At 36.6% G+C, this 26,290-nt stretch overlaps 1 protein-coding gene across 4 annotated transcripts in view; it reads left to right on the top strand.

Annotated features, from left to right (window-relative positions):
* The window catches only part of LOC149787660 (beta-lactamase domain-containing protein 2-like), a 52,981-nt gene extending 27,017 nt beyond the window's left edge, over window positions 1-25,964 (top strand). For all 4 annotated transcript variants that reach the window (XM_089973860.1, XM_089973861.1, XM_089973862.1 and 1 more), the window contains exons 6-9: window positions 10,098-10,220; window positions 11,700-11,857; window positions 20,505-20,762; window positions 23,621-25,964. In XM_089973860.1, the coding sequence (XP_089829986.1) occupies window positions 10,098-10,220; window positions 11,700-11,857; window positions 20,505-20,762; window positions 23,621-23,881 (800 nt within the window). In that variant the 3' untranslated portion in view covers window positions 23,882-25,964. The remainder of the gene's footprint in view (window positions 1-10,097; window positions 10,221-11,699; window positions 11,858-20,504; window positions 20,763-23,620) is intronic.
* The last annotated feature ends 326 nt before the right edge of the window (window positions 25,965-26,290 follow it).

The raw sequence follows: 26,290 nt of genomic DNA, 5'->3' as shown, positions 1-26,290 counted from the left end.
ATAAATCGAAGGGAGCCCCAATCAAAATTATTGATCATAACGAACACGCATGGACACCCGCGATCACAATATTTCCACGGGATAGAACAGTAAAGTATATACCCGAAGAATTCTCCCGGGATGGTTTTCTCGCGGAGAGGAAACTATTTGATGCTATTGCCTACTTGTGTAAAAACGACCCTGTATCAGTGTGGTTACTTCGCAGCGCTGAAAACGATGCGGATACCTTTGATCAGTTTGTAAGACCAAACGGCGAATTATATCGCACTGAAGCATTTCACAACAGGATGAAAAAAACCGCCATAGAATTTGAGGAGCATGATGAACAACTGCTAACAAATTGTTTTACGATTCCATCGGTTGTAGCTCATGTTGCAGCAAGGAAAAATGCGTGGAGACCAACGCGCAAGGAATTTCTACCGGATGTACAATCCAGTTGTTTGGAATATTATCACGGTGGACTATGGAACACTGAATACAACCGCGACGCTATGATCTCGGTTGATATGGTTGCCTGTTATCCAGCGAGTTTTCTCGGGTATGGATCCGCCGCTGAGTATTTCAAACGATTTGGACACCCCAGACATGAAATGACTCGTGTTGCTATTAATGGACCACTGCCTGATTTTGATTTAACCGGATTCGCTCGCATAGTATCATTTGAGTTCGCGGCAGGACTTCATCGCTGTTGTTATATTTGGATCGGTAGACACATGGCTGAAAAGAAGTGGTTGCCAATAGCGCTGCTACGGTATATGATTGATTGTAGCATGCTAGTTTCGTTGATTGTCAGTGACGCGATTATATCATACCGGGCGCAGACTGAAGTCTGGTTACCAGAACCGGAGCGTCTAGATAGCATAATTGACGAGTCCAAAAAACACATTGATGCCGACGAGGAATATATCATCGAATGGTCCAGGAGGATATTCAACCAACGAAACCGCGAGGCAAAAGATCTCGGTAGAAGAATAATTGGTAAGTTCACACAAGGTGGAAAAAACTGCGACTACAAACGATATTGCTCACGGCTGATTATAGATGACGCAGAATATGATTTCGTAATCAAGGACGCAGTGGCAAAAAATAGATACGTGAACTGCAAAACAGCTTTCTTGTCCAATGGAACAAAGTTGGGTACAGTTGTTACCTACAGCGATGGAGACAGCCCGGCATATCCACATTTGAGGGCGTCTATGCTGGGTTACGCCGCTATCAATTTATTCTTGATGATAAATCGATTTCCCGACACCGCGGTTAGAGTAGCCGTTGATTCGTTTTATGTTGACGTAGCGTATAAGGAAAACGTAGCCGAGTTTACTAGTCCGGACGAGAGTTGGGGTACATGGAGAATTAAAAATGAAATACGACGCGATTATTCCCCGTCAGCAGATGTCACCGTTGAAAATAATTACTTACGCGGTGATAATTTATCAGAATGGTCTAATGCACCACCGTGTTCTGATCCAATTTGTAGACACAAAACAGTTTATTTAAGTGGCTGTGGCGGGTCAGGAAAGACGACTCGGGCAATTGAATTATTTCGAACGCGGGCAAGTATAATCGTGCTTACACCGACCCATAGACTAGCGCGAGAGATAAAACAACGAAATGTTGACGCCGTTACTTATCACAGCTTTTTTCGATACAGCGGCGGTGAGTGGACTCCTGATCGAATGGGTGAAAGATTTATTCCTGAGGTTATCATCTGGGATGAGATATGTACCGTTTCGTTAGATGTTTTACAAATGTTTCTTGAGTGGTTGCTGCGCGCAAATACAGCGGTGATCATGTGTGGCGACCATGGCCAACCACCACCATTTGTCGGCGAGGGTCCACATGATTGGTTAAGGGGTTTTGTGGACTATTATGAAGAAACCGATACTGATTACCGAGCACTTGATGAACAACTGCGCGGGGTTAAAAAATTAATCAGATTACAGCCGGATAGAATTCAGTGTGAAATAATCCGCGAGGTGATTCCGGAAACGCCGTTAAATGAATTCTGGGAAACATGGAGACCAAACGATTTGATTGTAGCGAGTAGAAAGATAGTCAGAGACACACTTCAGCGGAAGTTGTTTACGTTGCATAAGGAAAAGTTTCCAACGCGTCCAGTGCCGTTATGTTATAGACCCGCGGATACACGGCGGCAGAACATTGAAGTTGAAATCCCGGGCCGGACAGAAAAACAAATTCTCGTGCTGAATGATATTGTGCTCGTTGATATCAGCGTCGTCGAGGACGCGCTACGTGCTGATAAATCCCCGTGGATGCTAGGATACGCAACGACAATACATTCCTCGCAGGGATTAACCATCACGGACACAATTGTTTGGATGGTTGATAATCGCATCGAATGGTCAAATCTAGTCTATCTTGCAGTGTCCCGAGTACGGAGAATAAATCAGCTTCGAAGAATTGTTGTTGACGAAGTCAGTGACGGAGTCACCAACGACAACGACATTATCGATGCAAGCGTCATTGATAGAAAACTCTCGGGTTACCGCCAACAGGATAAAAAAAAACAGCGGCGTTTTGATATTGATGTCGAATTAATAATTGCGTTCTGACAACAACAGAATAATCACTGCGCGAGTTGTAATTGTGTAATGCGCTGGCGTTATTCGGATAAAGACGCTCGCCAATTTACCGTGGATAGGATCAATAACAGTCTCGGTCATGTTAAAAACAATGTGAGGTTGACCTGTCTTGAGTGCAATAGACACAACGGCGCTAGTTAAGACCACGCGGGGGTAATTGAGTATCGTCAGGTATCACTTGTAGTTGCTCGCGTGTAAATCCGCGCTGAGGAGCAGTTGAATCCAGTCTGTAGATCGGTGGTCTACCAGTTGATCGTGTTATCGTTGATATGTTATGTGTGGTAACACTCCAAATAGGATCAGTAGCTCTTTTTTTACCGCCTTCAAGCTCTCCTGGTTCATACAGATATCTCACGGTGACATTGCTGAGAATCGGCTTGGAAACGCTATTTATTTTTGATTTTCCGGGTATATACTCGTATTTAATCGCGTCGCTGGGCTTCATGTTGATTGCTCGGGTAATCTCGTTATTTAACGCTGCAATTACACCTGGCAACCTTTTAACCCATTCACGAGATCGTTTTTCTTGGATGAATTCCTTCGCGTATTGATATCCAAATAACCGTTCAGCAACAGTCCGATTGAATCGTTCAACAATTGCCTGATCACGATGTAGCGCAGTATGACCTCGTCGTATCGCGACGCTATGATGTTTCAGCGTTGATAAAACAGCACCGCGAAATTCACTACCGGGATCAACTTGTAATAGATTTGGCCAGCGCAGAGGGCCTCTTCGATAAATTCTTTCAAACGCAGCGGCTACTTCAGTTGCCGACTTTGTTTTTAACGGCTCCGCTTGTTTGTATCGACTCGCAACATCAACTACGGTTAGCGCGTATTTGTAACCGTTGTCATGCGGCAAAAATAGTATATCAGCCTGATGAACTTCATTAGGTACGCTGACATCAAAGCGCGAGAAGTTGATTTGTTTAGGCGGTGGTAGATAAATTTGCCATATAGCCTGTTTGGATAACCAATTAGCCGCAGTGGCCTTTGTTACCTTTGCAGCGCTTGCAAGCTTACCAATTGCGGCCTTCCCCTTCCAGTATCCTCTCGGAGAATAATAGATGGATTCCATGTTGTTATTAATTACCAGCGCCCATCATTAATTTACCTTTCATAGCCGATTTTACCAACCATGAGGCCAATTTTTCTTTGACGGATTTATCAGGAATAGCATTTAATGCGTGAATTAATTTTACATCCGCGATATGACGCTGTTGCAGATCGCTACTTTTGTAAGCAACATCATGAGCATGACACGCCTTATCGATAGCGTTTATTGGATACTCACCGGGTTTGGGCTGATTTTGATCATCGAGTCTAATATCTAATCGTGTTCCGGGGCCACAGTAGCTATATCCTGAGAGGTGCTTTTCTCCTGGATACTTTGCCCACGGTGTTCCGGGGAGTTTTGATAACTTGGCTGCAATATCACCTCCTCGCTTTTTTTTAAAGCATCCCCGGGTCTAGCAGAAATAAATCTAAATTTCTTTGTACCGCATTGTACACACTTACCAGTAAGTGCCGATCTGTTATTTCTTGTTGTAACGGTTGTCATATCATTTGTGCCAGTACGCACTCTACACTTCACACAATATAAATCCATAATTTATGTATAGAGATATGAATATAATTGATTTTTCGGCGACTAAAACAAGAGAACCAGTTAAGCATGTTGCAGCGTTACCAAACTCGATCCGGATGATTATCATCGGACCATCTGGATCCGGCAAGACGCAATTGTTACTCAATTTAATAATGAGATAGATGAAGTGGGATAAGTTGTATTTAATCGCCCCTAGCGTAGATGATCAACGATGCTACGAGGTGTTGAAAGATTTTAACGAGAATGCATCAGCGATCGCTAAAAAAAATGTCATCGAGTTTATTACAGATATCAATGATGCACCGGGTATTGATGATATTGATGGCGACGTTAACAATCTAGTCGTGTACGATGATGTTATGTTAGACAATCAAAAAAACCCAGCTAGGATATTTTCCAGAGGCAGGCATAAAAACACTGACGTGATATATGTCACTCAACGATACACTCAGATTCCAAAAGTAATTAGAGACAACTGTAATATTCTTGCTGTGTTCAACGGCGTCGATACACACACGCTACGAAATATTTGGCAGACATGGTGCGGCGGTGACATGGACTTTAATGTTTTTCGAAACTTTTTTAGTCATGCTCAGTCGACCCCACATGGATTCGTAACGATAAATTTACATGATCCTCGGACACGATATCGTATCGGACTTGACCAAATATTCGGTTAGTTGTAAATAATTTTCATTGTAAATAACCACTTAGCAGCAGAGGGGGCGATGACATCGACGCGGTCGTCGATGTGCTTACCGGACGCTGACGACGCTGGGGATCGGCGCGCAGAAGGTGTTAATTAAACCAAATGACGTCACCATCGTGTAGGATGGACCGACGTCGTTTTTTTTTTACCAGCGCTGATTACACCGGATCCGCTGAGTGCAGAAGTAATAATTAAGCAAAATAACGATTGGACAAAATGTCCGATTCGCCCCCTCTGCTGCTCATGCAAAGTACATGTTACTTCAGTGTCGTTAATGAACTGCAGTCATTCTTGAATTCAAAACATGACTCCAAATACACTAGTAATACCCATTGCAAGTTTGTGGAAGAAAAACTAGATCATAACTGATCCTGTCTTTAAAGCAAAGATCATCACAATGTTGAAGCTTGTGAAAGTATAAGCATTTATATGGTATGTTTAGTTGCTGGACATCTGCAAAAAAATAATGTGTGACAGAAGACTTACTATGGTAAGGTTCAGTTGGACTGTAAAATCTGAGATGCCTTAATCTTGGAAGGTATGCATTAACATCTCAGTAAAAATGGTTTATTATTCTTTCTCATAGACCCAGCATGCAAGAAAATCAGTTTAAAGCAAGTTGATTGAAATAAAAATAACTACTTTGTCATTCTTGTTAATAACTACTTTGTCATTGTCAAATTGATATGAAATAATAAAAAAAACACTTGGTTGGTCATGTCAATAACCATTCTGTCATTCTTGTCAGATTGATAAGAAATAAAAATAACCACTTGGTCATTCTAGTCAAATTGATATGAAATAAAAATAACCACTTGGTCATTCTTGTCAAATTGAAATGAAATAAAAATAACCACGTTGTCATTCTTGTCAAATTGATATGAAATAAAAAAAACACTTAGTCATTCTTGTCAAATTGATATGAAATAAAAAAAAACACTTGGTCATTCTTGTCAAATTGATATGAAATAAAAATAACCACTTTGTCATTCTTGTCAAATTGAAATGAAATAAAAATAACCACCTAGTCATTCTTGTCAGATTGATAAGAAATAAAAAATAAACACTTGGTCAGTCTTGTCAATAACCACTTTGCCATTCTTGTCAAGTTGATATGAAATAAAAATAACCACTTTGTCATTCTTGTCAAATTGATATGAAATAAAAATAACCACTTTGTCATTCTTATAATATTGAAATGAAATAAAAAAAACACTTTGTCATTCTTGTCAGATTGATAAAAAAATAAAATAACTACTTGGTCATTCTTGTCAAATTGATAAGAAATAAAAAATAAACACTTGGTCAATCTTGTCAATAACTACTTTGTCATTCTTGTCAAATTGATATGAAATAAAAATAACCACTTTGTCATTCTTGTCAAATTGATATGAAATAAAAATAACCACTTTGTCATTCTTGTCAAATTGATATGAAATAAAAATAACCACTTTGTCATTCTTGTCAAATTGATATGAAATAAAAATAACCACTTGGTCATTCTTGTCAAATTGATATGAAATAAAAATAACCACTTTGTCATTCTTGTCAAATTGATATGAAATAAAAATAACCACTTTGTCATTCTTGTCATATTGATATGAAATAAAAAAAACACTTTGTCATTCTTGTCAGATTGATAAGAAATAACAATAGCCACATGGTCAGTCTTGTCAATAACCACTTTGTCATTCTTGTCAAATTGATATGAAATAAAAATAACCACTTGGTCATTCTTGTCAAATTGATAAGAAATAAAAATAACTACTTGGTCATTCTTGTCAGATTGATAAGAAATAAAAATAACCACTTGGTCATTCTTGTCAGATGGATAAAAAATAAAAATAACCACTTGGTCGATCTTGTCAATCACCACTTTGTCATTCTTTTCAAATTGATATGAAATAAAAATAACCACTTTGTCATTCTTGTCAGGTTGATTAAATATAAAATAACTACTTGGTCATTCTGTTCTGTTGCTGTTCTATGGTTTAACGCCATTTTTCAGCAGAAGATAGGCTATACATGGCGGCCAGTATAACTGGTGGAGGAAGAACCCTGGAAACCCCAGGGAAGAACCATGGACCTATGAGAAGCTACTGGCAGGCTTTCCCATGTACCCACGCTATCCGAGCCTTGGACTCAAACCCACACAGACAGAGGTGAGATGGCAGTGATCCGTAACAGTGAGCACTTTAGACCACTCGGTCACTCGGGGCCTCCCTTGGTCATTCTTGTCAAATTGATAAGAAATAAAAAATAAATACTTGTCATTCTTGTCAAATTGATAAGAAATAAAAATAACTACTTGGTCATTCTTGTCAGATTGATAAGAAATAAAAATAACCACTTGATTGATCTTGTCAGTCACCACTTTGTCATTTTTGTCAAATTTATATGAAATAAAAATAACCACTTTGTCATTCTTGTCAATAACCACTTTGTCTTTCTTGTCAGGTTGATATCAAATAAAAATAACTACTTTGTCATTGTTGTCAGTAACTACTTTGTCATTCTTGTCAGATTGATAAGAAATAAAAATAACCACTTGGTCATTCTTGTCAAATTGATGTTGAATAAAAATAACCACTTGGTCATTCTAGTCAAATTGATATGAAATAAAAATAACCACTTTGTCATTCTTGTCAGATTGATATGAAATAAAAATAACCACTTTGTCATTCTTGTCAGATTGATATGAAATAAAAATAACCACCTAGTCATTCTTGTCAGATTGATATGAAATAAAAATAACCACTTGGTCATTCTAGTCAAATTGATATGAAATAAAAATAACCACTTTGTCATTCTTGTCATATTGATATGAAATAAAAATAACTACTTTGTCATTCTTGTCATATTGATATGAAATAAAAATAACTACTTTGTCATTCTTGTCATATTGATATGAAATAAAAATAATCACCTAGTCATTCTTGTCAGATTGATATGAAATAAAAATAACCACTTGGTCATTCTAGTCAAATTGATATGAAATAAAAATATCCACTTTGTCATTCTAGTCAAATTGATATGAAATAAAAATAACTACTTTGTCATTCTTGTCAGATTGATAAGAAATAAAAATAACCACTTGGTCGTTCTAGTCAAATTGATATGAAATAAAAATAACCACTTTGTCATTCTTGTCAGATTGATATGAAATAAAAATAACCACCTAGTCATTCTTGTCAAATTGATATGAAATAAAAAATAACCACTTTGTCATTCTTGTCATATTGATATGAAATAAGAATAACCACTTTGTCATTCTTGTCAAATTGATATGAAATAAAAAATAACTACTTTGTCATTCTTAGTTGATATGAAATAATAATAACCACTTTATCTTAGAGTTGGCATAGATTTGTATTATCTGATTTGTAAAATATACTAAAGATTAACAAGTAAACAGTTGGCCTTAAAATGATCTATATATAATGAATAAAATTTACAAGAACATTCTAAGTATATATCAGGCATGTAACTTTCAAGGTGAATTCACTGTGTAATTAGGTTCATCTGGCATCTTTTACATGTCTCATTTGACAAGCTTGTCCATGAGTGAAACAAAATTTGTATGTATTGCTGAAAGTGAGATACCTCTCTCTATACTGTTAGCTTTTGTCACCTAGTACCACTAAATGGCAGCCAATACAGCAAAATTTTAAAGTAGTGCTCAATTAATGCCATCCAGTGCTAGCCTTACTGAAAACAGTTGATGTTACAGAACTCTGTTTTGTCGGGGGGGGGGGGGACTTCCAGTGGCCCATATCAAATCCAACAGCAATATATTGGGTAACCATGGTTGGCATAGATGTGTCTCTAATTCCTACACATTTTCTGGCACCCTACTTTGAGGCAGATTTTAACTTTAAAAATGTTATCTGGGCCTATCATTGATACTGTGTTATCCAGCATAAACAATGTCCCTATCACATATATGCACATGTATGAAGAGTTAGCTTCCTTTGTGTATATTGGGAGTTCTACACTGAGGAGGATAATTCTGTTTCCCAGTATGGCCACACTGAGTAAAGCACATGTGAGGCTGAATTCTGAGACTGATTTTTAACCAAGACAGTGGAGTGATAATAGTGACATTAAACATGCATTGTGATAGTTCCAATCTCAAACTCCACTGATTCCACTTCCCTAATGATTTTGACAAATTACGCCAGTGCTGTGGATGTCTGTGGGGATTGCATCTAGAAATATATGGGTTATGGCTGTGACACGTCTGAATCTAATAAAGAATATTTAGGTCTGATTTTTCAGCATTCCTATGTCCACTGCAGAGATTTGTACCATCTGTAGGCCAAGACAGCTCATGGATGTGATGCAAGTAGGATAATGCTGGGTTCACTTTATTTAACCATGTAGTCCTGCTCACATGGTGAAATAAAGGGCTTATTTCCATTCATTATTCTATCTTTCATGTCCATAGTGGCTCTTTTGGAGATACGATATTGGAATGTTGTTCAGTTTCTTTAATCACTGTGTTTCCCAGGTTCCAGGGCTATGTTACCCCTCTTTTAGAGTCATTGAATATCACAGTATTGCTTTTTGGATGGGTCTATTGGAAAGCAGTCAGCACTGGAGAAGTTGAAGATTGTTTGTAGTGAAATTTGTATCTCTAAAGGGCTGTTACTCAGGATTGCAACATTGTTAGCTATTGTGGTTGATCCTAAATAGGTGGTCTAAATTGATGCCCCAGATTTTTCAGCAGAAGAATATGCAGGAGTTCATTGCTGAAGCACTTGTAGATGGTGGGGGATAGTTTGGCAACTTGCTTGATGCCCTGTCCAATATGGAAGTTGTTGCCAAACTGATCTAGCCATTGTACCTTGCTAACTGATGAATCTTAGGTCTTTCAATTGAGCAAGAGGTTGCCTGTAATACCATGCAGATACAGCTTCCTCCAGAGGCCTTTTTGCCTTTGTGTTGAAATTGAGACTTGTAGTCAGGACTGGATATCTTTATTGAGTTTTGACCAAATAGAAGGGCTTCCATATATTCAGTATGGTAAAAAAAAATATTTGCATAACTATATCTATGATATATTCAGTATGGTAAAAAAAAATATTTGCATAATTATATCTATGATATGTTCAGTATGGTGAAAATTTTGTAGCTGCATATGAGCTGAATAACTATTTTTTTAAAAAACTTTCAGGGGAAGCCTTTGGATATCATCCTGTAACATTTGCCCTGTACTTGGACCAGGTTGTTTCACATGCAGATCCCAAGCACAGAAACATTGCTCAATACTTCAAGGAGGAGATCTCCAATCCATTTGGTAGGAAGCACAACTTTGATTTGTTTAAAATATTTAAATCAGCAGATGGCCTATTTAGCAACTTTTTTCCTTTTTGTAATTACAGTTTTACTTACTTGGTTTCCTTAACTTCAGTTATTATAGTAAGTTCTTAACTTAAATATATGACTGGGTAGAAAAATCGGACAACTGTGTTGAGTCTCTATTGTAAACATTGAAGTTTTTGCCCAAAATAAAATATGCATCCAGTAGCACATGTAAAAGCTGTGATTTCTTTTGATTTCCTCTTGGAAGAAATTTGTAATGGAAAAACACATTTGCTTCAATAAAGTTTGTATTGTTTTGCATAAATTTGTGGATAAAAATTGTTTTGTTATGAAAAAACTCCAGATGTATTGAAAATTTGCAGTTTAGCTAATACAATTTCACTTGTGCACAGAGGTTTTTATCAACTGCAGTGGGAAGTGGACCTGCTGACTGTTATGATTTTGCAGTAAGTCTTATGAAAATGACCCATAAAATATGGACTTAAGGAGTAAAAGCAAAGACTATGAAAATAAGATTGTTGTGGCCAAATCCAGATAATTGGCTTGTCCATGTTGGTTTCATCCAGGTTTCATATTAGATTTAATGGAGTTAGTCAGGGAACCAAACTAACTTTATAGTAGTACCTCAGATGATTTTAACTGCACACTTTTTGTTCATGCAGAGCATCTTCATGATCAGACTGTTTACTATAGAAATTTTAAACAAATGGCATCCAACAAGTCATGTGTTGAAGAGAGGGAAAATAAGCCTCTAAAAAGTGTTATTACATAGAACAAAAAGGAATGTTCAGATTATTATCAACAAAACCACCAAGGGACACAGTTACGTTTATTGGATATCACATGTCGATTTGAGTATGTCTCATGGCAGGAGATATGATAACCATCATCATGTGAAATCAACAACAAACATTTCCAAGAATTGTGTTAAGTTGAAAGATGGCAACAAGCCATTGAGCTACATAGGTTTGGAACTGAAGTTTGTGCAACTGTAAATAAGGTCTACATGTACTTTATAAACTTTTCAGTTGAACATAATGTTTACCATTGCTGCTTCAATTTCAGATACTGAACATTTTAAATTACATGTCTTCCAAATTTAAAATAGCAGTAATGTGAAAATTTGCTACACATTATTGAAAACAGGTCAAACAAGTGGAAAAATGTCAACTGCCTTAGTGAAATGGCCTTGTTAGGGTTGGCAGGTCTGACATAGTGGTCACTTTTCTGATAGAATCAGCAGTGTCATTTTCATTAGTTATGTATAGGTTCTGGTGATCTGTCACTACTGTGTGATGAAATGAGAGGTTATGATTTTATGCTTGCCAAAAAGATGTCCAATTAGTTTTTCTGCAGTTGGATTTATCTGACCTTTTAAATGCATGCGGTTTTTAGTTGGATGAATAGACTTTAATGTAATTATGCAACTACATTTAAATTGTTTGTTTTGTAGGCATAGAGTTCTATATTGGCCTTCCTAAACATCTGCATTATCGAGCTGCCCGCGTGGTCCTGACTCGCAAGATGGACCTGGAACAATTGGCAAAAAATTTCAAAGGAGATTTGAACCTCTTCATGGAGACGGCAAAGAATCCAAAAGATTTTCGTGATGTATGTACACTCATGTATTGTAATCCAATTGTTAAAAAACATAATCTGAGAATTTGTGAAGAAACTACCTCAATAATAGACATGTTTATTATCTCACCTGTATACACTGTATCAAAACCACCTCATTAGTAAACCTGCTTATTGCTTTATCTGTGCAAGCTGTAAATAAACCACCTAAATAGGCCTGTTTATCATCTCACCTGTGTACACTGTATAGAAACCACCTCAATAGTAGTGCTGTTTATTATTTCACCTATGCAAACTGGAAAGAAACAACATAAATTGGCTTGCTTGGCGTTCAGCATTAAGAGATTAGTGTTAGGACTGGTCAGCCTGGTGTCAGGATAATGTGACTGGGTGGGACATCATGCTACATGTCTGCGGCATGATGCCTCAGTGCTAGACATCACTATAAACTGTTACATTGCAGACATCATAGCGATGTAACTGAAAAATTGTTAAAGCTACATTGAAAATTAAAATCACATCACACACATAAATTTGCCTTTTAATAGCATCAGTAGCTTACCCATAGCTTTGTTTTCATGACAAAAAAAACATACTTCCTCCCGTAGAGTGAAGAATTGTCAGTATGATGCAATTCCTCGTGCAACTCACCTTGTCCTTGATATGATATGTATCAAACAAACACAGATAATTCATCTTTTTCAAGGACATTGATGTGATCAGACATGTGCCAAATTCACCAGAGAAAATTTGCCTGTAGTAGTGTTTTTTTAACTGCAATTGCATCCTGGCCTCTACACTACTTTATCTCTAATGGCGTTACATTATCCGTTTGTTTTTCCAAATCTTCAGTTTTTGGTTACTTCCAGGACTTGGGGGCGGGATTACTTTGTATACACCTGCAGGTATCAGATACACTTACTGTCTAAAATGTTACTTCTAGTTACTGTTAAGTCATTATATATTAGGAATAACAACAGCTTGCTAACTAGAGTCTATGCATTCTTCAGTCTAGATAGACATAGAAGAAACCACATTGTATATGGTATCTTTACTAGGTATTTGTTTCAATGCATTGAATTTTTTCACATTGCTATTGTATGCATGTATACTTCCTTCCTTGGATAAAAGTTTTATAAAAAATTGAGAACACTCTTTCTTACGTGGAAAAAAGACGTAAATTTATACTACTGTTTAGTATGTCTATTGAGAACATGGGTGTACACCATACACTGTACATACAAATTAGATGAGTTATATGTGACACTATAAATATTTTAATTTTGTTGCTATATAAAGGAATAATGTCAACACAGTCTGTGGGAAAGGGTGGCCACAAGAAGTCTTCCTAGGACATTCATCCAGACTCTATTAAATGTTCCAAAAGTGCACACAAAAAAATCACTGTACATTTTGTAAATCATGGTCTGCAGACTCCAGACACACTTATTAGGGAAAGAACAAACTTCATTCTCCTTCCTCATCAGAATTGTCTGGCTCCCCTGTTACAGAAAATAAGAGGTCTTCTGACCAGAATACCCCTCCCAGCACATAGCTACCTCCCATTGTTATGGAGATACAGTGACCATGTAGCAGCAGGTTGCTGCCTCCCATGGAGGAGGAGATGTACCTTTCATCCCATAGTATGTTGCTACCTCCCATTGTGAAAGAGATGCACTGCCTTCACCCCATCAAAGGTAGTATGCCACACCCTCCCACCAGGATGGATCAGCACACCTTCTTAAATGATGCATCAGTTGACGATCCTGTATCCTCTGATCATCATGCCATTCTGTATGGAGATAGGGTTCAGACCAAGTTCTCCCCTCTCCATCCTCTACCACCTCATTATGAACATTGGGAGTCTAACCAGTGGGCTTACACTAGGCATGGGGATCAGATCTGTATCCCCTACATTTCCTATTATCCTGATGAATCCCTATGGGATGTGGGGCCCTCCACCTCAAGGGCCCTGGTCATGTATGACCCCTTGGGCTCTTGGATCTTGCTCTCATAACAGCAACAATAATGCAACTCATGTCCCGCCATCACCTCATCACCAGGTGGAAGCAATTATGAAGGCTAGAGGCATCACTTCTTCCAGGACTGACAGATGTTCTCATCTCTCTCCGGCTCTTGCCACTCCTTAAGCCCCTACTCACCGGGTTGATGTACGGGACTTGGTGCAGTATTCCTATACCCTCTTCACATCCAAGGGACTTGGTGACATAGGTGTCAACTTGTATGGTTTACTCATAATTTGTATGGTTTCTTTTTCCTTTTTCATCAGTGTATGGCCGTACAATCGTTTTGTATGGTTTTTTTTGTAACAAATTTACAATTTAAAAAATAAAATTCGTTTTGTGTGCATCTGGGACTTATGGCATAATATTTTTAGCATGAGAATTCAGTGAGACTATGGTGGCCTGAAACAACCAATCAAATCATACTCAAAACCGTGCTTTTTCTTTGATAATGAAACAAGTTTCATTCATGGTTCAACTCCATTGTGTGAAGATCTTGTCGTTTATGGCTCAAAGATCAGATTCTCACTCAGATTTCTAATATTGACTAACTATCTGTGTAGTAAGTATGTTTTCTTATTTTATACATTTTTATTTTACTATTTATACTTATTACTATCAAATGCATAAAGTTTGCATCAATTGTCATTCATTACATAGTGTGGCAATCGTGTTGGTGTAACCGTCTTTTCTGTGTGGAGATGAAGTCAATTTATTAAATTTTTTAACAATATACTAATTAAAAATAAATACTCTACTGATTTTAGCACCGACATTTTATTGTGCTGTTATAGTTTTGAGTTAAGTTTGTCAGATAGGTAATGCAAACAGAAGATGCATTGCCATAATGACGGACGTAGTACACATACTGAGTGACTCGAAAATATGTAACACGGCCAATTTATATCAAGTTTGTGACCAAAATTGGCACAGTATAATGCAAATTCATAACTTTTCAAACACCAGATATGCAATTTTAATAGAAACAATCAACAGCTTACGAGGTATAAACTTCTGGACTGCTACTTTGTCAATTTTTTTATTTCTAGATTTCAATTTTTGGATAGCTCCTGGCATAATATCTTGGGGTTTATGGGGAAAAATATAAATTCGTAACATATTTGTAATCAGGAGATCTTCCTCTATCACATGTCAAATCTAAAATTTAAAAAAATTATTTTTTATTTCTCTCATCCAGTTGAAATATTCCGTCCATCAAATGGCTGAGCCTAACTCAAAGAAACGCAAACTTGAAGACACTAACCAAAGTTGTGGCAAGTTTCAGACCGATTGAATTAAAGTCTTCCCTGGCATTGTAGATGTATCCATGATAGGATCTTCACATGCTTTTTGTAAAATATGCAGTAAAGATATTAAAGTGGTGGTGTCGAGCATATATGATCTGGAGGAACACTTCAGGACAAAACTGCATGAAATAAATTCTGAAATGAAGAAAGGAGCATCCATCAAAAGCTTCTTTGCTTAGCCAAAGCAGGAGATGATAGTGTTAAAAGTAAAAAGAATGAAACAAAGTTTCAGAAATGTAAATGATTATGTAAATATGTGTCATCATAATTTGTGTAAAGCATTTGTTGTTTTAAAACTGTTAATCTTATATATTGTATGAATACATTTTTTTGTGTAAGTTTTTTTGTGTCTTTGTAAGGTTTTTATTGGTCTGGCGTACAGGTGTTTGTCTCAAAAGGTTGACACCTATGTTGTGATGCCCAAACACTCTCCAGCTCGGAATGTCCTCAATGATGCTATCTCCATTCTTGTAAACTCTGATGAGTTTGACATGGAGGAAGCACAAGTGATGCCTGCTCTTACATCCATTCTTTCATCTCTATTGTGGAAGAGGAGGTATGGTCTTTTGACAAGGCAACAAACAAAGTCTATCACCTCTTGCCCCCCAACTTGTGCTCAAAACCTCTCCAACTTGATGTAGGTGCAGCCAAGGTGGGTATTTCAAGTGGAGCCTAGGCATACCTTTCCATAAAAGACATTGAAGTTATGGAACAGAAAGTCTGACTGCTCATCACCATAGCTTCACATCCCGACCTCTTCTCAGCTGCTTCTTTTAGTATGCTGAGAGAAGCCTTCTTGAACCCAGCTGCCTTTCAGCATGTACTGGAAGCTGTGGCCAAGACATATCGGCACCCAAGGGACTTGAACCTTCTTCTGCCACACATCCCTCTCCCATGCATCCCACTGGTGATTACCTAGGCCTCTTTTTTGAGACCTGGTCAAGCATCACAGATGATGGTTGGGTCCTTTCAGTAGTGAACGAGGGGTTCCAACTCTAGTTCTGGGAAATATCTCCTCTTTCCAGGACCCCCATCTTTCTTCATCAATCCAATCTGGTAAAACTGAGGGAGGAAGTGCACTCCAGTATTTTGATGATTGGCTGATCCACAAAGTTGAAATCCAGTCCCTTCATCAGGATCTGTACCACTGTTGGTCATGCTAACTCAATTGGGCCTTTTGCCCAACCTCAAGAAACTGGAACCAACTCCATCACAAAACTTCATTTACATGGGGATGAATTTCTTCACAAACCAGAACATAGACTTCCACTTTATTGGATAGATTGAATCTGGCTATGTTAGTGAAACTATTAGCAAAAACTTCCTTGCTCAACTGTACCTGTCCCTTCTGGGAATCTTGAACGCTGCTGCTGACTTGGTTCTATTACAATGTCTTCATTTGCAACCTCTACAGTTCCTCCTTCTCGCAAGGTGGAAACCTAACGTTGATTTTCAATCAACACTGATCATTCTAGGACTAGTGTTTTGTCACCATTTGCAGTGGTGGATGAATTGGAACAAATTCATGGTTGGAGTACCCATACACCCAAACCCCACTCCTCTCTGTTTGCTGATGTGCCAGATTCCATTTGTAGTACTCATTTAGAACCAGAGGATATAATTCTAAAGGGTCTTTGGACCCTGTTCAAATCATTCCTTCACATAACATCAGACAAATAAGGCTGAAAACCGAGGGTGCATCAGCAAAGTAAGGGGTCAATGTGTCATGGTCTACTGCAACAACACGACCCTCATAGTTTATTTTTGAAGTCAAGGAGGCACTTATGCCCTTTCTCTTTGTGTGGAAGTCTGGATCCTCCTCTGGTGGGCCGCCTTGTGGAAAATAACAGAGTTCGACATATTCTGGGCAACAAGAAAGTTTTGACAGGCAGTCTCTCCAAAACTGGCAGAGCCATCCCCACAGAATGGACTCTTCCCTTTTCTCACTGTGGGAAGACCCTTAGTGGATCTATTTGCAACCAGGCTCAACAACATAACTTCCATTTTATGTTTCACCTCTCCTGGATAAGGAGCATGGATGGATGCTTTCAGTCTCTAGTGGGATTGGCTGTTTGCATTCCCACCCTTCCAGCTGCTTCTTTGGGTCCAGCAAAAAATAAAACTTCACTGCTCAGATCATTTTCACAGCCCCATTTGTGGCCTCTGCACTTGTGTTTCATTGATCTTCTAGACCTCTTGATCACTTGACCCAGGTCTCTTCCTCTCATGAGGGATCATCTGTCGCAACACTGGGGATCCTTCCTCCACAACAGCCCACAAATTCTCCACCTTCACGCTTTGCTCATCTCAAGTGTTTTCTCTACCAGAACAAATTTTCAGGCCGAATTGCCATTTGCATCATTCAGACCAGGAGAGCTTCAACATCCAAGGTCTATGATGCCAGGTGATTGGTGCAGTAGGAAGCATGTTGATTCCAGCTGTTCTGCTATAACTTCTTTTGCTGATTTCCTTTTGTTTCTCTTCGAGAACAAAATATGCTCTGTATCCACTATCAAGGACTTTAGAGCTGCCATTTCAAACACACTTTAATTCTCACAAGGCATAGTGACTGGTTCGGATTCACACCTTGTCAATTGTATTAAGTATTTTGAGCTGCAGATACCTGTCTCACACTCACAAACACCTAAGTGGAATCTGTATTGTGTTTTATGGTCACGAACCCAAGCCCTCAATGAACCACTGAATGAGGCTTCTTTCAGGACCTCACTCTCAAGACCATGTTTCTTCTTACCCTCACCTCAATGCAGATAGGAAGTGAGATTCATAGCTTATCTATTGAAACTGGCTGTCTCCAGTTTAATGGAAATTATGTTTCAGTTTCCCTCCTTCGCCAACAGGGATTTTTAACCAAAAATCGGTTACCTTCCATAGTTCCACTACCAATAGAAATCCCCAGTCTCAGTCGAATCTGTGCTGCAGACAATACATATGGACTTTTATGTCCATTGAAGGCACTCCATTTCTTTATTACGGCATCCAAAGGAAAACAAAAGAGTAGGAAACATCTGTTCCTCCCTCTCAATGGCTTTATAGACATTTCAGCTGTGACTATTTCACGATGGATTGACACCATGATCAAAAGAGCATACCAGTCTTGTACTGATAAATGCCTTTCTTTTATGAGACTTAAAGCCCATGAGGTTCGAGCCTATGCTACCTCCTGGGTCTACCTTAATTAGTCCTCCTTGGAGGACATAATGAAGGCAGCATTATGGTGTTCACATAATACCGTTTCCTGCTTTTACTTCTGTTCATTATCACAACAAAGCACAGACATTTTTTACCAACATTCCATAACATGGACCTTTCCACCAACAGTGAGTACTTCCATTTTCTCTGGGTTTTTTTATCAGTTTAAGGGAGCTTCAGCCAACCCTCCTTACTGACAAATTCAGCTAAACAATAGCCATGGGTAAGCTATTGCTGCTGTTAAATGTAGTTTTCGGGGGGGGGGGGGAGGGAGAACTAATTTTAATTATGCAGTACTTACTAACAGCTAATGTAGAATGCCATCCTCCCACCCTGTTCTGATGTCCTGATGTAATAGTCCTCTTTGAAAAAAATCAGTTATCTGTGCTTGTTTTGCACATAACACATACCAAGGACAAGGTGAGTTGCACAAGGAATTGCATCATACTGACAATTCTTCACTCTAAGGAAGGATGTATTCACATCAGATGGATCGTGCATATTTTACTACTAAAGAAAGCTAAAAAATAGCTATAGGCAAGTATTGTATAATTAAAATTAGTTCCCCCCTCAAACAGCTGTCAAGAAACCAACTCAGTAGTAGGCCTGCTTATTATCTCACCTGTGTAAGCATTGAGACATAAATATTATTTTTTTACTTGTGATGTGTGTTAAAGTTTTACATGTCAGACATATGGGGTAGGTGAGAGATACATCGTACACAGGTACGACACATGATACAGGTACAATGCAAAGTTCCACAGAATGCAGCAATGTTATAGATTTTATAACTTTATACATAAGCTTGGTAAAAAATAAAAGAAATATAAGCATCTAGATAGATTTGCTTCATATCTTATTAGTAAATTAAAGAAAGAAGAGTGTATAAAAAGGTCTGAATGGGATACCATATTTTCATATTGTTTTTGCAAGTTTGTGAGTGAATCATCGGGGGTAAAAGCATTGGGGGAAAAAAACCATCTGATTCTAGTGTATGTGGTAAAGTCAAATTGAGAACTATACTACTTTTACCCAATTATGTTTCATTGTATTAAATCATCTATCATTTGTTTTTCTTTACTGTACTCATTCTGTCACTCACTTTCTTAATTTGGTACAGGCATTACTATTTTGTATTAATTGAACAGTGATATCTGTTGAACAAACCCATATTTCTTGGCCATCGATTCTTGCATTCTGTTATTAGGCAGATGTCAGCCAGGTAGATGATTTCAGGTCAGCTTGGGTCTTTTGTTTGAAAATTAAGAACAGAGGATACAGTTGGCTGTATGTTGATCTTGTTCTTGTTGTTGTAAAATGATTTCTTTCAGAAACTTGGAAAAGTATGTATATTTAGATCAAAACTCATCACTATATGTCCACTCATTAAATTATAGCAAACTTCAGTTACATAAAAAAACAGATTCTAAGAAGATGCAAGAAATGGAGGTCTCAATATGGTTTAATGGACACCTCAACATGGTTTAAATATAGGCCTCAGCATGGTTTAATGGAGGCCTCAGCATGGTTTAGTGGAGGTCTCAGCATGGTTTAATGGAGGCCTCAGCATGGTTTAAGCAATGAGGTTACAACATTTGTAGTTATGAAATAGATCAGAATATTGTCAGTACTTGTAAAAATATTATAAATACAATAAAAGTTATTTTGTCTTGGAAACAACGGTTGGGAGTGTCAATTAAATTTGGAAACAATTTATGTGACAATGTTCGAATATTCTCTTTGGAAGAAATTATTTTAATCTTTTCAATTTTCAAATAAAGGGACAACAATTTATTTACTTTTAACGTGCATTTACCTCAATCAGTGCATTATCAGGTTAGTTACCTCAACAACTAATGCATGGATGGTAATTCTTTTATTGAAATTAAAGAAATCTGCTTAAAAATAAAGATAAAATATTCCAAACTTGTTGTTTTATTGTTTGACTTTTTTTATTCAAGTATCTCAGAACAGCAGTGTGCCTCACTCAGGTCATTATTTTCTTGAGCTTCTCTGAAGAAACCTAGTCCAGTGGCGCCCACTTTTTATTATTTCCATTATGCACAGCCCCCTCTTTATTTGGAAAACTTAAAAAAAATATTAATGAGTAGGTATATTGCATTATTTTTTCCAACCTAGGTAAGAAGAGTCAATGACCCAGATTGTGCCGAGCTCCCAGTTGGATCTACTCATGGATTTGGCGGAGCTGATGCCATGGCCAAGTTTTGTGGAATCCTTGCAAATGGAGGAGAGCATGAAGGCAAATTGTTGCTGTCAAGGGAATTAATCCAGAGATTTGAAAAGCCAATTGTAAAAGGATACGACATAAACTATGGCTTGGACCATTGGTGGAGTTTAGGAACAATACTTTTTGGAGTAAAAGAGGGAAATGAACCAGTCAGTACAAATATCCATCTTTGTTACATAATATCAACAGTTATAGTTGTATAACATCATTTCATATAAATTAAATGTTAATTTGTGGCAGCATCATACAGCCATGTAACGGAGTACTTGTTATTTGGAAAATAGAATCTCAAGCTTGCGTGGAAATTTTGGATTAGAGGTTTAGGTTACAACAAGAAATTTTTAAAACTGAGTGAATAATACAATGACCAACTCTGTGCAAGCAGTTTATGACATAATATACTAGTTTCACAAATTTAATTTCTATAATTGTTAGCACTCATTTTAAATCATGGATTTATGGTCTGTTACAGCTGATATCTAATGAAATATGAGTTGACATAATTTGATCAGCTACCAGTTATGAAAATTTGCCAGTATCCAGACAGAAATGAAAAATATTAAGAAACACTTGACTTGTAGTCATTGGAATGCAATGAATTATTTATTTCAAGGTGATAATAATCAATCAAGGTTGGTTCCAAACAATAAGCTACGACAGAATAATTCTTCTTGACAAATTATAGTGCAAAATATTGTGCAAGAAATGTAAAGAGATTTTGGATCTTTACTTAACTTATCAGCATTGGACTTAAAAGTTTGTATTCTAATGATCAGACTGTTCTTTTGCTACTACTTACAACCTATAAAAAAGAATACATAATAAATAACTTGTAGTACCAATGCAGTTTTCTTACTGTAACTTCTGAGAGTTGTCTCCCTTTAATCAGTCATATAATTGTAAGTTTGATTTGGCCACATATGTTGGAAATGATGTCATTATTGCACATGTAGGGTGGATTTGATTAAAGCTTGCCCAAGTAAATATTGGTGGAAAAATTATTGATTTTAATCTTGTTATTGATTAAGATTGTTTACAAAACATATTTAAGCAACAAAAAAGACAGTAGAAAGAGTGTCAGAAAGATAAAACAATAAATTAAAACTTGGCACTGCCTAGGCACTTAAAATGTTCAGACTGATTTGTATTGCCTATTTCACAGTTTGAATTAGCAGACAAAAGTAATGGATAGTTATGTACTGTTTTTTTAAAAAAATGTATCACTAAAAATTATACATTGGTATAATTAGATTGACTTGTAATTGTTTACCAAAAATGGCTTGAGATGGGGAAACAGTGTTAGGTCAAATTACATGTTAGATTGTAACTAAAAGTTTGATGGAAAAGTTTATAGATTCTGATGCTATGAATAAATTTTGGTCTTTACTCTGTAGATCCATACTGAATGAAGCCAGTCACATCACATGACACCTGACTTCAAATTTCTCAAACTTTATACCATTACCCTTGTTACATCAAAAATTGTATATATGTTAGTTAGTTGGCCTTTTCAGGTTTAAAATACCCACAGTGATCTTTACTTGTAAAAAGCACATCTTTGAAGGATGATAGTACCCCCAGTGATCTTTACTGGTAAAATGCACATCTTTGAAGGATGAAAATACCTCTAGTGATCTTTACTGGTAAAAAGCATATCTTTGAAGGTTGAAAATACCCCAGTGATATTTACTGGTAAAAAGTATCTTTGAAGGATGCAAATACCCCCAGTAATCTTTACTGGTAAAAATCACATCTTTGAAGGTTGAAAATACCTCCAGTGATCTTTACTGGTAAAAAGCATATCTTTGAAGGTTGAAAATACCCCAGTGATATTTACTGGTAAAAAGTATCTTTGAAGGATGCAAATACCCCCAGTAATCTTTACTGGTAAAAAGCACATCTTTGAAGGTTGAAAATACCTCCAGTGATCTTTACTGGTAAAAAGCACATCTTTGAAGGGTGAAAATACCTCCAGTGATCTTTACTGGTAAAAAGCACATCTTTGAAGGATGAAAATACATCCAGTGATCTTTACTGGTAAAAAGCATATCTTTGAAGGATGAAAATACCTCCAGTGATCTTTACTGGTAAAAAGCACATCTTTGAAGGATGCAAATACCCCCAGTGATCTTTACTGGTAAAAAGCACATCATTAAAGGATGCAAATACCCCCAGTGATCTTTACTGGTAAAAAGCACATCATTGAAGGATGCAAATACCTCCAGTGATATTTACTGGTAAAAAGCACATCTTTGAAGGTTAAAAATACCTCCAGTGATCTTGACTGGTAAAAAGCATATCTTTGAAGGATGAAAATACCTCCAGTGATCTTTACTGGTAAAAAGCACATCTTTGAAGGATGCAAATACCCCCAGTGATCTTTACTGGTAAAAAGTACATCTTTGAAGGATGCAAATACCTCCAGTGATCTTTACTGGTAAAAAGCACATCTTTGAAGGTTGAAAATACCTCCAGTGATCTTTACTGGTAAAAATCACATCTTTGAAGGTTGAAAATACCTCCAGTGATCTTTACTGGTAAAAAGCATATCTTTGAATGATGAAAATACATCCAGTGATCTTTCTTGTTAAAAAGCATATCTTCAAAGGCAGCAAATGACCCATTGTGATTTTGACTAGAAAATGCACGTCTTTGAAGACTGAAAAGAGCCTGTGATCTATGTCAAAATCACGTCTTTAAATTATGAAAATTGCCCCAGCAATCTTTATTTCTAAAAAAGCCAGTCTCTTCAGGCTTTTTGAAGACTTTATCATATCTAACAATTAGTTTTAAAGTATTAGTAAAATTTAGAGAAAAGATGATTCATAGATGTAATGACAGATTTATTTTCCTTTCACACTTCCGCAGTAAAAATATTTCTTTCTTTAATGTATTTATTTATATCAGACAAATGCTGATGTTTTTGCTGATTCTTATATTGGCATGAGTTTCACTTTTATTTACATGGAAAATTATATAGTTTTGATAATAGATTATTCTATTTCAGGTGAAATTTATATTTGGCCATGGTGGTTTTGGAGGACAATGGGTAGGAGTGGATGCTCACTATAAAGTGGGATATGCCTACACAACTGGTTTTTGTGACCCTACAGCCTCGTACAGTGGTGTTGCAGATCAAAGACTGGACTCATTGTATCATGCTATTTATGACTGTATCAGGAGAATTGAAAATGTAACCGTGCCAAGAACAAACTATTTTCTATATTCACAGTATGAAAAAGCTACAAATGCGAAGAATAAGTTGTAGTAGGAAAGATTTTGTAACATCATTTCAAGTTAAGGAGACTAAATTTTAGTTGCAGTTTATTCAGCTTTGTTCAGTCTATTGTACTATTAGTTTTAATTCTTAGCTTTCATTATATGAATTTGAAATATGAAATTTGATACAATATGGCAATTTACAATATTAATATGAAGGGAAGATATAGTGTTTCTCCTTGTCACTATGTAAAATGGTCTTTCTTTATTTGGATATAATCATTTTATAATCTTACAGTTGTTTACATATAAAAGGTAAATAATGAGTTTTATATAGTATTTGATAAATTAGTGCTTCCAGTTTGATAAATTAGTGGTTCCTATGAGTCAGTACTAATGAAGAAAAAGACCAGGTTTATTAGTTCATAATGTCTCTGTTTTTGCCAGTGTCCTTCATCTTAGTCAAGATGGAGTTAACATTAAATACACATTCCATGTGCGAGTTCTCTTTGTTGTCTTCACTGGTGCTCTCAATTTCATTTATTGTTTTCCTTTTATTAGCATTAGTGTCATTTTCATCACAAGACTATGTCCTGAAAAATGAAAAAAAAAAAAAAAGATTTATAACCATTTTTACAAGACAATATAATTTTCTGCACCCCTTTAAATATTTTTTATTGATACTGTGGTACCAGATCTAAATAATTAATTTTATGGAATACTGATGATTTGTCAATACTGTTCAAATCAAATTCTGAGAAAGCTTTAATTACTTTTATGATTTAGATAAGCATCATCACCAGTTTAATTTAAAAGACCATAACAACAAAAAAGAGCATAATTTAATTGCCAAACAATTGTAGGTACTTATATACACACTCAAAAGAACGCGGTTTCTTTGAAGTCACATCAGAGTAGCCTTCAGACTGGTAGTCCTTTTCACAAGATAATTACAGTGATGAGGATTAACTGTTAATTAGTCATGATGGTTTCATGTCTATTTATGAAGTCTGACCTTTAGCTGTTCTGCAGACTGGCCACAGGTGACCATAATGTTAAAAGGGAGATCATCCCAAGGAAAAGCGAGGCGTGTCATGGGGATGCATGTCAGGGACAGAGGGTGCATCCTTTCAGAATGTCACCTATTTTAACCATAAGATCCGGTCCCTGAAAGCCCTGAAAAATATATATAGGACAATACTTTTTACAAGTTACTGTGGTATAAACAAAATAACTGAAGAGCCATTCATTGAAATTTAATTAAATTAGTACGATCATTGAAAACCATACATAGACCACTCCAGTGGTCTAGTGTTTAGAGTGTCCACCTCGGATGCAGGAGGTCGTGGGTTCAATCCCCGGACAAGTCATACCAAAGACTTACAGAAATGGTACTAACAGCTGCCTTACTTGGCATTTAGCATTTAGAGATTAGTGTTAGGACTGGTCAGCCTGGTGTCAGGATAATGTGACTGGGTGGGACATCATGCTACATGTCTGCAGCATGATGCCCCAGTGCTAGACATCACTATAAGCTGTCACACTGCAGACATTGTAGTGATATGGCTGAAAAATTGTTAAAGCTACTTTAAAAATCCAAATCACACACACACAAAATCATATATTGAAGATATTAACTTTTTATGATTGTTTGTCAACAACGTTTCCAAATCACAGCAACTTTTATATTCACAAGTTTGCTGTATGCAAGGATGAAATAGTGTGATAACTGGCTGATGTGAAATTAACCTCACAATGATTCATAATAATAACTTTCCTTCCCAGAATAATGTTTCAGTACTGTTTATACTTGTCCTTTATTAGCCTTTTAGAAAGAAGATATAATCAGACAATCTATTCATGCATTTTTGATGAAATAGCATGTGCTTTTCTTAGCTGTACAGGTGTCTTATGTAGATTTTAACAGAAGTTAAGGTACTTGATACACCAGCTTGAGTGAAAAATGCTGAGGCAAGTCTTTCCTACAATCGTTATTTATTTTGTATGACTCATTTAATTTTAAATATGTCAAGATTGATTTTTATCTTTGATTATACTATAACTTTTATAAGACATATTGTTACAGTTATTGTTAATTGTTTACAAACATATTAAAATTAATTATTAATATATATGATTGTCTTTTTCTTTTACTCATCATCCCCCAAAGCAAACTTGTATGGATTTTTATAGATGTAGATTTACATCATCTTTCTCTTGTCTCATTTATTTATTGCCACTTTTTAGGAATCAAAATTTAGTGTAGACAGCGCTAAAAGAGAACTCCCAAATGGTAACAAAACTGTTTATCAAAACATGTATAAAATTAATTAGCTTTCTTGAAGTATACAAAATGAAATAAATATTTTTTTCAGTTCATCATTGTAAACTATGCCTTGTGACTCAACAGCAATGAAGCAACTACCATGGCATCTAGTTCTAATACATTACAGATCAC

This window comes from Sinohyriopsis cumingii, chromosome 11 (assembly GCF_028554795.1).
Source record: "Sinohyriopsis cumingii isolate HCF-2022 chromosome 11, ASM2855479v2, whole genome shotgun sequence".
Lineage (NCBI taxonomy): Eukaryota > Metazoa > Mollusca > Bivalvia > Unionida > Unionidae > Sinohyriopsis > Sinohyriopsis cumingii.
Note: the sequence above shows the minus strand (reverse complement) of the source record. Positions and strands in the feature narration are given on the sequence as shown.